The sequence below is a fragment of the Corvus hawaiiensis genome, chromosome 5 (assembly GCF_020740725.1).
Source record: "Corvus hawaiiensis isolate bCorHaw1 chromosome 5, bCorHaw1.pri.cur, whole genome shotgun sequence".
Taxonomy (NCBI): domain Eukaryota; kingdom Metazoa; phylum Chordata; class Aves; order Passeriformes; family Corvidae; genus Corvus; species Corvus hawaiiensis.
In genome coordinates, this window is record NC_063217.1 from 15879641 (window position 1) to 15893440 (window position 13800).

General features: G+C 38.7%; 1 protein-coding gene across 18 annotated transcripts in view; it reads right to left on the reverse strand.

The window, feature by feature from the left end:
* Positions 1-13800, reverse strand: part of PROM1 (prominin 1) — a 63458-nt gene that overhangs the window by 24848 nt on the left and 24810 nt on the right. For 15 of the 18 annotated variants that reach the window (XM_048303149.1, XM_048303154.1, XM_048303152.1 and 12 more), the window contains exons 4-7: positions 11309-11335; positions 9581-9786; positions 3071-3191; positions 292-355 (exon numbers count right to left, since the gene is read on the reverse strand). In XM_048303149.1, coding sequence (XP_048159106.1) covers positions 292-355; positions 3071-3191; positions 9581-9786; positions 11309-11335 — 418 coding nt within the window. The remainder of the gene's footprint in view (positions 1-291; positions 356-3070; positions 3192-9580; positions 9787-11308; positions 11336-13800) is intronic. The other 3 variants (XM_048303159.1, XM_048303165.1, XM_048303167.1) reach the window with 1 other exon arrangement.

Below are 13800 nucleotides of genomic sequence, written 5' to 3' on the forward strand. Positions count from 1 at the left end.
TTAAGTATTAGTGATTACTGACCAATTAAAAGGAAAATAAAATATTAGCCTGGATTATTGCATAATAATTCAATAAAATACATTTATTTTGGGAAATACTACACATTATACCATCTCTGAGACACTGTATGTGAAAAGGATTTTAGTCTCACTTATCACTGAGAATAGCACTTCCATTTGAAAACTGTATTCTCATAAATAAAGTTTTGCTTTGCACTATGAGCTAATTACATCATCTTACTGAAGCTTTTAAATACACATTGCTAACCCCCTTTAAATAAAAGTACTTACTATTTAGGTCAGAGAGTGCTTTATCCTTAGTAGTGTTGTACTGGCTCACCAAGTAGTCAATTTGCTGAGAAGAAGATGATTAAAAAAAACTATTAAAAGAATTGAAAAAAGAAGTAATGCTTTTCAATGTGTCAAATTGTCACTTTGAAACAATCAAAATATTTGTGCAACCTCTCCAAACACTGGCCTTCTGTTTTCAACTAAGTATTTTATTTGCTTAGTAGAACTGCACATTAAAAAAAGTGTCTAAATGGGACATCTACTTAATTGGAATATCTCTGTGGCAAATGATTCAGCTCAAAAATATTAAGTAGCAGGAACTGCGGCCTTATGAATGCTTCAAGTCAATCAGGCCAAGAAGGTTTTCCACGTCTTCAACTCTGTTACTTGATTTTCTCGTGGCATTAGTTCCTCCTTCATGGAAAGACACAGCATTGATGTGGTGGCAATTTTGAAACAATTCACCAACCAGACTGATTTGTATTTGGGCAGCCTCTCAGAGCTTCTCTTGTGGAAAGGAGTCAGCTGCTCTGTCTTAATACAAATGGTTTTCCTTACTCCCAAGTGGATTTGGCCTTGAGCTCTACCGAGACACCATAACAATATAAACCAGCAACTCAGTTACCACCAAATCCTGGGTTTGGAGAAAAGGCTAATAAAAAACAATCCCAAGTGGAAATCTATACTAATTTTGAAAAGACATTAAATAACCTTATTGATTTCTGCTTGGTTAAAATAATGCACTATGAATTTTACCCCAGCTGAGTTAAAGTGATGTAAAGGTTAACATGCTTGGACATACGGATTTCCAATTTTAAGCATGATTCAAATGTGTACCAAAGTGTAGCTGGCTTGCAGTCTCAAACTTTCTGTGAAATAAAGAAAAGAAGGCAAAAAATCCACCCTCAAAACAACCTATTGATCATACACCAGTGAATCTAATTAAATTACAAAGTATGAAGTGGACCCCTTTTTCTAAAACAGGAGAAAAAAAAGTGAGTTTCTTTCTAAGAAGGCTGTAGGTATATTTTTGCTTATTTATTTTTTTGGTCTACCTAGGTTAACCAAAGGACTAAAATTTTGCAGGGCTACAGGTTTAGCATTGTCTCCAACAATGTCACAGACAAAAGGCGATTCTGTATAACTAATAGTGTTATAGCTCAATACTCAGGGTCTCTAAATCTCCTGTAACATGAACTCTTAACACAGGACTTCTTTTTCAAATCCTCTTACATGCTGTACACACCTCATACCAGTGAGTCAAGGACATCAGTTTGAATTTCAGAGCATTATAGCCTATTAGTTGGATACTAGAACTTTCTTCAAAAAATTGAAATTCTTCTCCTTTCAAGAAATTCTTACAAATGTGTGTGTATATATGATACTCATGCACCTTGTCTGGCAAAATGACTCAGGAGATACAGCTGATGACTGCATCAGCACCATGTCTAAAAAAGAAAAGGTACTAATTCCACGCTGAAACTAAAAAACTACTTAGTGAGACTTTGACTAACCTCTGGCAAAAGTATTCAAGTCCTGACACTTTTAAATTTAGTCATTCAGTGGTTTTATTAACATTTGAGCTATTGTCCGCTTTTTTCTCTGTTAAGGTGGTTACTTCTACATAACAGATTTTTCTCTTCTGATGTTCCTGATTGTCAGCACCCAGCACACTGTCAAGGGGACTCTGGTGTTCTCTGATGTGACTGAATTGACCCCAGCATCAGCTCCAGACTGACCAAAAGCCCTGCTTCAAGAGGGATTATTGGCATGACCTCCACTTCTTGCCATACACCTCCATCACCCATCTGGCACAACACCATGCGCAAACAAGTTTGGGGAACAACTCCAGATAGGAAAACATTTTATGGTATCCCCCAGATGTTTCCTGTTCTCACACAGCCCTGGTTAGCAGAAAAGCAGCCAGAGTTACTGTGACTGAGATGCTACCACACTTGTGGATTCCACATAACTGCATGAATTCCATCTATTGTTAATTTATCAGTCATGTGAAACTAAAACAGATTAATAAAATTAAATTCAAATAATTAAAACTAATGAAATTCAAGCTAATAGAACTGTCAGAACTTTTTGTCCCCCTACAAATTCACTAAGAATTGAAATTGCACATTGTCTACAAATCTTCCTAACTAGCATTTCTTTTTTTTTTTTTTTTTTCCCCCCCAAACACAAAACAAGATATGCAGAGGACTGTTTATGGGATTCTTAAGGAAAATTTGAAAGAAAAGAATTTTTCCTGTTCAGTACAGTGTGACTCAGGTTTACAAAAAACAGTCAAAAATATTCCTGGCAAATAAGTTATTGTGGCTCTGTCCCAGAGCACACAGAAGTATGCCCAAAATAAAAGGAAACAGGAAAGAGCAACAAGGAATCCAAGTTTTCATGTAATTCATTTTTTTTTATGTTCCCCTTTCAAAACCTTATTTTTCCAAATTATTTATCTTCTGCTTGTGATCTACACTAGTTCAGCAGGAGGAAAAGGGCCTACAAGCATCACAGCAGCACAGTACCAAATTACAGCTCTGAAGTTGTTCAAGGAATGCTGATCCATCAGGGTAACTCCCAAGCACTTACTGCTGTGTGAAAACATCTTACCTTGCACCATTTATTTTACTTAGTGAGACCGACACACAAAGAATAAACAAAATGCTCTAGGTGTGATTTATATTAAACAGAAAGAAAGAATAATTTTCTGCAATATTTCTTATTTACACCTCTTCCCTCCCACCCTCATTCCCCATAAAGAAAAATTCTTTACCGCTGGAGTGTCGTTAAGGAAAATTTTCAGATCTTTAAAATTACTGTTAACCAGTTTCTTTGCTCCTCGGACTTGGTTAGTTAAATGCTGGTTGGCAGCATATGCACAGAGCACTCCAACACTACAAAAAACATACATAACAGATATTTGTTAATGTAAGTGCACATTCTAACATAAAACAGAATCAAAAAATTATAGCCAGAAAAACTTCAACATTATCAGAAGAAAGAAAGGTCTCCAGAAATTTACACATTCTCTTTTTCTTAGTACAGGCTCTCACATACACCATGAGGCAGACTAAGCCAGAAGGGCCAATATTGTACTACTAATTCAGAAAAAACAAAGGAAAAGTGATGTTTACCCAAAGTCTTCTGAAGTTATTAATGCACAGCTACTAATCCATTTGCATGGGTACTGTCAGAAAATGTGTATAGCCTAGGTAAATTGTATGAGACTTAGAAACATTAGGCTCTTTTACAAGTATCATTAACCTTGACAAATGCTTCTAAGTTAACTGTGAAAAGCAGTATTTTTCATTTGATAACTTCAGCAAGATTTATTCATAATAGCACAATTTATTTACGTAACTTCATGGATCTTTCAAAAGCACACAAGTAGTCCCTATTAATGCTAAAGTAATAAGCATTTCCTGCTACTGAAACAAAAGGTGGAAAGTGAGCTAGACTTCCTGTCAGCACTAATGATGATTATTTTGTATTTGATCACCCCTTACCATAAAGTTCTCATTATGGCACGACAGATCTGCACAAACAGTAAGTAAAAAGACAATTAAAGGTCCCATAAGAGACTTCAAAGCTCTCTTATCATACATGAACCTTACCTTTTTGTTTAGATTTGGTGTAAAACAGACTTAAAGAGAAGGATGAATTTTGTTCTTAAACATCTCACATTCACAACAGCTAACCTTGCAGACAAGTACCAGAAAAGACAAGAGTAACCACCAGAGTGGTAATAGCCTGAAAATCAGGCTGACTACAAACCCATCTGATGGGCTAAGCCCTAACTCTGAGATTTAACCAGTAGAAATCTGAGATCCAGTCACCACAGGCAGGATTTATCCCTCAAGGGTGGACACTGCCTTGAGGCCGCAGTCAGGTGCTTTACAGGCAATTTCTGGTTGGCACATTTGTTCAGTCTCTTACTTTGTATTGCAATTCACCAGCTCAATACTAGAGAGGCAGTACCCTGAAAGGCCATTATGGACATCCAAACACAGGAGAAGGGAATCACTAACACAAATGGTACCGTACTCCTGCCTGACTATCAGATTTCCTAAGTTGGGGTGTCAAGAAGACTTAGATACTAGTATTTTTAAATAAGACTTAAGGAAAACCTAAACCAGGCTGTCTATGGGGAAAAAGATACATGATAAGTATAACTCTTGCTCCAAAGAATATTCATTCAAAGGAAGCCATAATACAGCCACATAAATGAAATGATGGAGAGCCAACCTAAAATAACATTACTTGTGTATCCTGGCAAGACAGAAGCAAACACCCTGATTTATGATGCTCCTCTCAAAACTAAACCTTCATCTTTATTTTGCTTTTCCTACTTTAGCTTTTCCAAACAATGTAAAGGCTTGTTCTCCTGGTAAAACTGGTCTCAAGTACAAGAATTTGTTGCTCTAAAAAATAGTCTCTGAAGGAAAAGTCTAATTTTAAAGCAGGTTACAGGGAGAGATGGCAAGACTACATGCTACAGGTCGGGTCTATTAGGATTCCTTTACTAACATTTTTCTCAATATACAAAAATATGCATGACAGGATGACAGAGTTTGACATAAAGAGGTTGCTTCTCTACCCAAAATTTCACAGCTATATCTTCAAAACTGACTACTAATTAACCTCCCTTGAAGTCACTATGGAACAAAGGGACACACAGATATATCCTCCTACTTAACCTACAGCAAATGGCATAGTTTTATTTCTACTATGACCAACACTCAAGCAGCCCCTATTATCAGCTACCTCCCGAGGAACGAGAACTGAGAATGCCTAAATACCAAGGAACTGAGTAACCTTCAGTTCAAACCATTCTATAATTCTATGACAAGCATAGCAAGTAGTTTAATTTTGGACATAGGCAATATATTATTTCTTTTCACTCTACTGTGATGGCAATTACTACCAAAACTCTTCTAGCTTTTCTTTGTTAATTAGAAGACAAACTATCTCAAGCTATCAGGAAAAGCAAACATTTGCATATTGCTGAGGCTCAGAGCTAATAACCACATCCTCCTTCTTTAGACAGAGAGTGTTTTTATGTCCTTTCAATGTTATGCTCAGAGATCAGAAAGGTCAACTGGAAGCTAACAAAACAGTACTTTGTAAGAGCTCAGCACAACCATCTTTCTCTTCAGCATCCTAAATGGAAGGAGTGGGAGGAAACAAGATAGTGGAGATACTTCAAGCAGCCAAGGTACTCAGAACAATTGTGACTATACTCAGGATGTAACTAAACAAATACACAACATGAGAGGAAAAACCTATTTATTATGTAACTGAGCCTTGAGCCAACATTCAATAAGCTGCTATGAGGAGAAAGTCGTACAGCAGAATAAGAAGGAGATGCCTTTTCTTTAACAGGTTAAGCAAATTGTTAAAACAATTCTTCAGGAGTCCAATATTCCACACTCAAGATTCCTGTCAGGTTTCACAGATGGATATAAATGTTACTAAACCAGTTGTGGGGGGAACCCAAGCTTTTCCTTTAGCTGAGCTCGCAAAAAATTTCAAGTCACAGAATAGAAACCCTGAGCTGATTCGCATATTAAAAGAATACTCCCTTCCTCGCTACCAGATAATGAATTTAAGAAGATAATGGGACAGAGATTTCTGTTTCAACTTTTCCACCAATTCTTTTAGATAATGTTGATTTCCAGGTTCTGAACAACATGTATTACCAATCCTACAAAGCCAAGAGGACAAATTTGAAGCCTGATGGCACTTGCCAAGATGCCAAACACCATTCTGTTCCTCCAGAGTTGGCTTTCCCTAACATCCATCACCTCAAGAAAGAGGTTATAACACAAGCTCTCTTGGAGGCACAGAAAACTGACTACGTATTCTTCTATTCAATAGCCAGGACATTTTCTATTACCAGAAAATTTGGTATTGCAATATATGCTTTCTTAAAAATCAAACGTTCCTCCCTTGCCTTTATAATGTACAGAACCAATGAAATTACATTTCTTTCCCAGAGAAAACATGTTTGCCTAAGCTTGCAGATGACTAGCAAGTAAGATGTCATAGCAAGCCTCTGTCCCTAAACTTTCAGTTAACATTTGAAGAAAAGCATATAATTGTTTCCATGATAAGTCTGGAATATCAAATCTGCTTAGCTATGTATTTGATAGGCTATTTCTACATCCCCTGATATTTAGCAATAGAACCTTACTTTGTAAGAAAACGTTTATATATAAAAGCTGTGAACTACCAAAACCACTGCATTTTTGACTCAATCTATAAAGAAGTATTTCAAACAGAAAATGACACCCTAAAGGCCTATTAAGATAAACAACTGCATATGTAATCACAGGTTTTCTGACTTCTTTCTTATACCCCTCCGTGAGGAAAGCATACTTCTCACCTTAAGCCCCACCTGCAGAAAGCAGATCTGGATGAGGTTTTTTTTAAATTGAAAGCAAAAACCCCAAACTTACATTTCCTTTACACATCACTCCAGTAAGCTGAGTCTAAAACCTCATTCTAATTACCAGAGCACTACATCAGTGGTAAAGTGAGAAGAAATGTTCATCGTAATTAAAATCTACTAGCTGAAATATTCCAAAATCTACATTAACAGCATATATACGTCGGTGTGAACCTGCATCCTGACACACAAGAAAAACCATCCCCATGTTACTAGAGTTTTCTAGAGCTGTTGCCTAGATACACAGTCTATTGCAAGCTCTACAATCAGAGTCTTTCCCCTACTAATACTCTCCACTGTGCATTTAACCTGTCTTTCCCAGCCAAGGAAAGACAGTTTGGAACCATTTCTCTGTATCAAGGACTGAAAAAAAAAATTAGAAAAATAAAGAAAAAGGAAAAAAAAAAAAGGCTCAATGAGAGAATCCCAGAACGTCTGGCACTGCAATAGAGAGAGAAAAGATGGAGAACATACACTTAGATGGTAACCCTAAAGAAGTCCATCCCCTTAGAAATCCTTACCAGTCCCTCCAGCAGCTGTCTACATGTACATTCCACAGGAGTGCCTGTAAAGCAAAGCTCTGCTGGCAGAGGCGTGGGTTCACAGTACTCTGAGGGATGCCAGCCTTGCTAAATGCATCTTCTGAAGCAGCACAGCTCTGGGTGAAGGAGTCTGTGACATTCCAGTCACTTGGCAGGGGTTTGGGAGACCTACTCCCAAAGGTGGCCTCCTGTGCTGCATGAACTTGAAATTATACCCAAACAATGACAGGACCCGCCTTAGTAATTTCATTGCACATCTCAGTGTAACCCTGTATTGGTGGACATCATTCAAGTTTTCGTTCTTTTGGCTCTGTCTGCAAGTAGCCATAAATATTTTACTCGCACAGGACTAAACTCTTTTGGTTATTGTCACAGCTTATGTATTCAGCTCTGGCACAGTCCTTGAGAAGTGTGATTTTGGGAAGAACTGCAGGTAAACCTTCCACCTAAGCTGAAACTGCATAGGAACTTTGGGGGAAAGCAGGTAAATCCACAAGGAGGCTTTTTGAGTACAGTACAAGACATGTAGAAACAGTTTTAAGCAAACCTCAGGCTTCCTCCAGTATTTTTTGTGGGGAAATAGCTGCCAGTAAGACTGTCCTTTTGTGTTACAGCACAGCAGTGAGCAACCTGACATGGGCTTAAATAGATCCAGGCATGGCATCTTCTCCTCCCTTGTGAAAGAAGATCCAGGAAGGGCAGGAAAATCTCCCTTTGTACAGTGGCATACTGGAGATTTGAGCCCTCAGTCAGTCTGGGATCAATAATTTTAGCCCTGTAAAGTTCTATCTTGCCACGCACATCACTCACAGCATTAGAGACTTAACCAGGGAGTTGTATGACATCATCTCCACTCAACCTGCAGACTGATCTCAGGCCAACCTCTGCCTTAGGGTAAGCATCTGATACTCTTCATGTCTCACAGAAAAGAAAAAAAAAAAAAAGCAAAAAGAAATTAAAGAGGGAATTTCCTTTGTTCTGGAAAGCGTATCACTAGGGATCACTGATCTGCTAATCATGACCTGGGAAGAAGCATTTGCCTGTGCTGGGTATTCTTAATCCCACAAGGATAGCTGGCAGCAAATGCACAAGTTAAAGAGACCAACAAGGGGGACAATCTCTTAATTTCTCTACTAACAGGCAACATTCCTCAGCCATTATAGCCAGAAAGCAGCATCCTGCAACGTGGTGGAGAGACAGCTGGCAGGCTCTGTGACCTACCTCCAGTTTCAACATGCTGAGAGGTAATTTACTAACTTACTGTCTTGAAGGTACCCTTGAACTATGAAGATTTGTCCTGTCATCATGGCAGGGATGCACCTATCACCATACACCATTCAGTTTTCAGGTCTTCAAATTCTTGAGAGCCATGTTTGTTAGTGATGTCTGGGAGAAAAGAGCATATTCCCATATCTGATACCAGCCTGACCTCTATTTGAGCATAAGCAAGGTCACTGTTTGTCATGACACACAGTAATAGAAAAAAAATAATTTAGATTACAGTGAAATGACGAAATACGTCCTATCTGACTGAACAGTCACTGTATAGATCAAAAGACTTGTTTCTTCTTTTAATATCATCACAAAATAGGGATAGTTGGCAGGTGAAAGCAAGAAGCAGCTAAAGGAAAACAGAAAGCCTGAAAGCAAACAACATATTTTGAAAGCAGGAAAAAGTCTTGACTGTAGTTCCTCATCACCCATTACACACCCAGCACAGGAATATGCTCTTAACACCAACAGTGCAAAAATGTCTGCAAACTCCAGGATTTACAAGGAGTGCATGCATGGTTTAAGCAACTCAGTACCCAGAAGAAAACCCATTGTTTTGAACTAGTAATATTATCTGGAGTACTACAAATACTGAAGGAAGTCACTTACTTGCTTTTCTTACCACTACAACACTACCAAGAACAAAGCAGTGTGTGGTATCTGAGGTTCTCTATGGGATAGGAACTGAACACAGGACACAGTCTCTCGTGTTCACAACTCTAATGTAACATTCTGCAACTGCTGTTTTGAGACTGGCAAAAATGTCAATTGCCAAATACAAACATAAGTTTTTTGTTTGTTTCACACCTACATTCTGCCTAAGTATGTATGTAATGACCTGTGGATAGCAACAGTAGCAGCATTTTTATAATACAGTTACATTTTCTTTAATAAGCAATAATATTACTTAGTCTAAGAAAATAATTTCTGCACCTGTAGGCTAATACAATATTATTTGTCATATGACACTGCAAAATAAGTGCTATACCAAGGTTTATATCATTCTCTTTATCACACTTGCCTTATTATTAAAGAAGCAACAAAAAGAAATGTTGCAAAACAGCTCCTCTGACAGTCAGCATTTTTCTTCTGTCTTTGATGCATTTCCCCACCACAGTTGTCACAGCAACGACACATACAGAAGCAAAGTCCCACAAGAGGCAGTAACAAAATAAATAGCAATCCCAAGGCTGCGGAGACTATAAAACCGATTTCATAGTAGATGGCCTGTAATTCAGACAAAAATAGTGGTAATAGCAGGTATCACACAGTAACTGCAATCAATATAGAGCAAATAATTAAAAATCAAACTACAGACTAAACCATCTACTAAGTTACTGAGGTTAAGGACTTGGTATATTTTGTCAATAATTGACAACTTTTCTAACAAAATGATACATAACATTGTAGATACTGATAGCTAATAATTATTTGGCTAGAGTATTAGCTAGGCAAACTACAAGAGTGAGTGCTAAGAGAGCAGTAGGCTCACAAGAAGTAAATGTGAATCAATGCAATGGAGACAGGTTAAAAATGAACACATCTGAACTCTCAGACCACAAATTTACTGTTTCTCACATCTGTTTCCAAAAAGGCTCCACAAATGTCAGCAAGGCTAACTAGAGCAACACCTCATCGGGGGAAAAGGACGCTTAGCTTTTTCTCCTTTTTATTCAGTTAAGAGTAGAAAAATTCATATGAACCCCAAAGGGAAGTATTTCTCTGGATGATCAATTACAGTGGCAGAGGTTTCTCCAAACTGCTGAATTTAAAACTGCTTAGGGACTGGAAAACATGAAGAAGCAGACAGATTTTAAGACCTCTCAGGTAAAGACATTTATTCTGCTGCCAAACAGCAAAGCAGCAGCAACTAAAAGGATACTTTCAAAAGCTGGCAGGAGTGAAAGGGAAGGATGCAATGCAATACCCTGACTTGTTTTCACACTGCAAGAGCCCCAGGACCAAGAAGCTGGGCCAGGCAGCCCTGGCACAGCCCTACATGAGGCTCCCAGGGGACAAGGTGTGAGTTGGCCACGCTGTTTCCCTCTGCTGAAAACAAAGCCCAGCTGAAACCGGACCAGGGAGGTGTCTGCACACAGAGATAGCACAGTGTGGGCACGTCCCAGGGGTCTTTCTTCCCTGAAAAATCTCTCTTCTCTTTTCCTTTCCCAATCTTAGGAGAACTAATTCTCACACTAGTACTTTGAGTCTTCTTCTGTTTTACAGATCCACCAGCACAAGGGCAGCTTGGCACCAAAAGGATGAAATTGAGGCTGTGTAACTGTCCTGCAAAATAAGTTACAATTTCTCACAAGATATCAATCATGCTCTAGTTCCAGCTTTGCTGATGCCCTTCTTCACAATCCCTAATTACCAACTGAGCCAAATACAGCAGCTATCACCATTAGTAGAGCTGCAAATTTCTGCCCTAATTACCAATTCTAGGATGAAAACTATTCTTTTAATTATTATTTTTAACTGCTGGTTAAAACCTGTGCTTCCTTCTGAAGAATATGAACTACATGCTTGAAAGAAGAATTTGGCTGGATTTTGCGGAAGAGTTACTGGGGTTTTTTCTAGCTAGCTGAACACTTCAAAAATTATATGACAGCATACATTATTTTAAGATAGGTTAGATGGAAAAACAGTATTTAAAGTAACATTAAAAATGGTTATGGATGTTTTAACAGAAGCAGTGCAGACATGGTTAGTTTCTTTTCAAAGCTGTACATCTACCATAAGACGTTACCTGAAGAGTCAGGACAACATTTTCTGGCTGCGGAAGTCAAAACAAATGGAGAATGTGTATAATACACAGGCAGCATGCACAGAAAACAAATCCCATGAATAATGAATAATTAACCATGACTAGACCATAACAATTAACAACACAGAAACAATAACAAACAAGCCACGAAAGTAAAATAATGCACAGAAGCACCATTAAATAATTATGGAAAAATATTTACAATAAAACACATAGCAGCTATTTTCTGGTATCCTTGGTGAATGAAAGGAATCCAGGATTTGTCCAACAAATCCTTCCATCTTAAAACAATGACAGACCAGTTACCTCCACACTGAGCATCTATTTCATATAATTCCCAGTATATCTCACAGAAGGCCAGAGATTGCATTACTTTGTGGTTTGGTGATTTCTTCATGAATTCCCCCTGTCATAACTGATATGATAATCTTGACTAACTTTTTCTTCTCAGTGCTTATTTTATTTTAGTAGGTCCAGTAGCACTTTTGGGATCTTAACACATTACACAAAATATTCACCCTCAACGTTTAATTAACCACGTAGAGGTTCCATTTAAATTATTCAAAAGAAAAAAAGAAAAGGCATTCAAGAAAGACAGAATAAATCTATTTAACAGTTCTTACCTATCTTCTTATCTGTAAAACCAGAAAAACACTGAAAACTAAATATTCAATGACAGAATTCCAGAAGAACTCAATTTCCCCTTTGTTTCCACAGTAGAAAATTAATTTCTTGTGTTTTCCCCTTCATGTCTGCATGCCAAGTTCACAGCTGATAGTGCTTTCCCCTTTCTCCTAACTGGAAGAGAAGCAGATGAGCTAAAGCTGGCAAGACCCCTCAGCCCAAAGTCTGATGTGTGAGAATCAGAAATTTTCAAGTTTTATCGATTTTTTTTATCAGCATCACACACATCCTTTTGAAACCTCTACTGTACAATACTACTTAAAATGTTCAAAATCATATTTTCTTCTGTATTAATGGAAAGATAATGCTTCCCCTCCCTTAAGAATCTGGTACCAAATATGATTTTGAATCATGATGTTTCAAGCACGCAGCCACCCAGCAGAAGCAAAGCAATGGCAGCAGCAGCGAGCCGGCTCCCCTGAGCAGGCACGGCTCAGCTGCTGGACTGTTCCGGCAGACTGCTGCCCCTGGCAGGGCACAGGGAGATGTTCATGGTTAGAGTCCAACTGGGAACACTAGGACACACAGCACAGAAGTGGGAAGGGCCTCCTGGGTCACTAACACATTCTACAAATAGGTTTAAAAAATGATACAGAGGAATGACAGTAGAAATTTAACAGGATAAATAGGAGTAGCAGATTTCCTGCTCCTGCTACTGAAGGGCCATTCTCAGTGCTTGGTGTGAGCAAGTCTTCTTTGCACATGTCCATTTCCAGCCCCCTTGCTTCTGTGCCAGAACTATCTTTTGCCCAAGAAGCAGAACCTTCTTCCTGGTGCTTCCTCTCCGTATATATTTTAAAAGACTAATCACACCCCTTTATCAACTCTTTTCCCAAGCTAAACAAACTCTTCCATTTTCCTCTGAAGACCCGCAGGTTTCCCAGATCACCCTAATGGACACTTCCTGAACTCATCCTAGTCTGAATTCATTCTCCCTGAATTTGAGTGATCAAAACCACAGGCAAACATTTCTAACTACTTATCCACACCCTTCAGCGGTATTCACACTTCCCTATCTCCATTGGAAATTCTTCCAGGGGCACATCTATAGTCACGCTGGCTGTTTCACAGCTGACTCTGGCTGATGTTTCTGTCTCCTGAAGTACCCTCTACTTGTCCTGATATATTTTCATTTTCCAAATTTGTTTCAGAGTTTTGTACCGTATTCAGGTCAGAATTTGGACTGATACTGGCCTGTATCTGTCCTGCTTCTTAAGAACTCCTAATATTTTAACTGCTACCCTATAATCACATCCCCTACACAGGACTAGTCTCAGATTTCTCATGACTCATGTACTAGTTACTAAATACTCTGCTTGTGGTCAGGGATACCCCCTAGAGTCTAACACTTTTGTTCTGAGACTCTCCCATCCAAGCCCTATCTTACATTCTTCCCTGGGTATGCAGGAACAATCTGTGATGCACCACTCTCTAGAGCCCCATCAAGCAGGTGGGATCAGCAAGAGTCACTTGATGCAGCATAACAACACACACATAACCCCCACACCAGGATGTCATGCAGAACTTATCAAGCTACTGGAGAAACAGGCTTGTTGCTGGGAAGACATGGAAGCACCAGTAAGGCTATTCTGATTGACAGCAATAGCTCAGTGTCTGTGTGCAAGTACCACACTCATCCTCCTGACAGGTACACCATACTGCAGGGACCAAAAGCAAGTCGCTCATTTGAAGCAACTTGTCCATTGCCTGGGCACAGTTAAATTCCTACTGCAGAAACTCAGCTCCTGATTTGAAAGTGGAACACTGTGCTCCAGAACAGCCCAAAACTC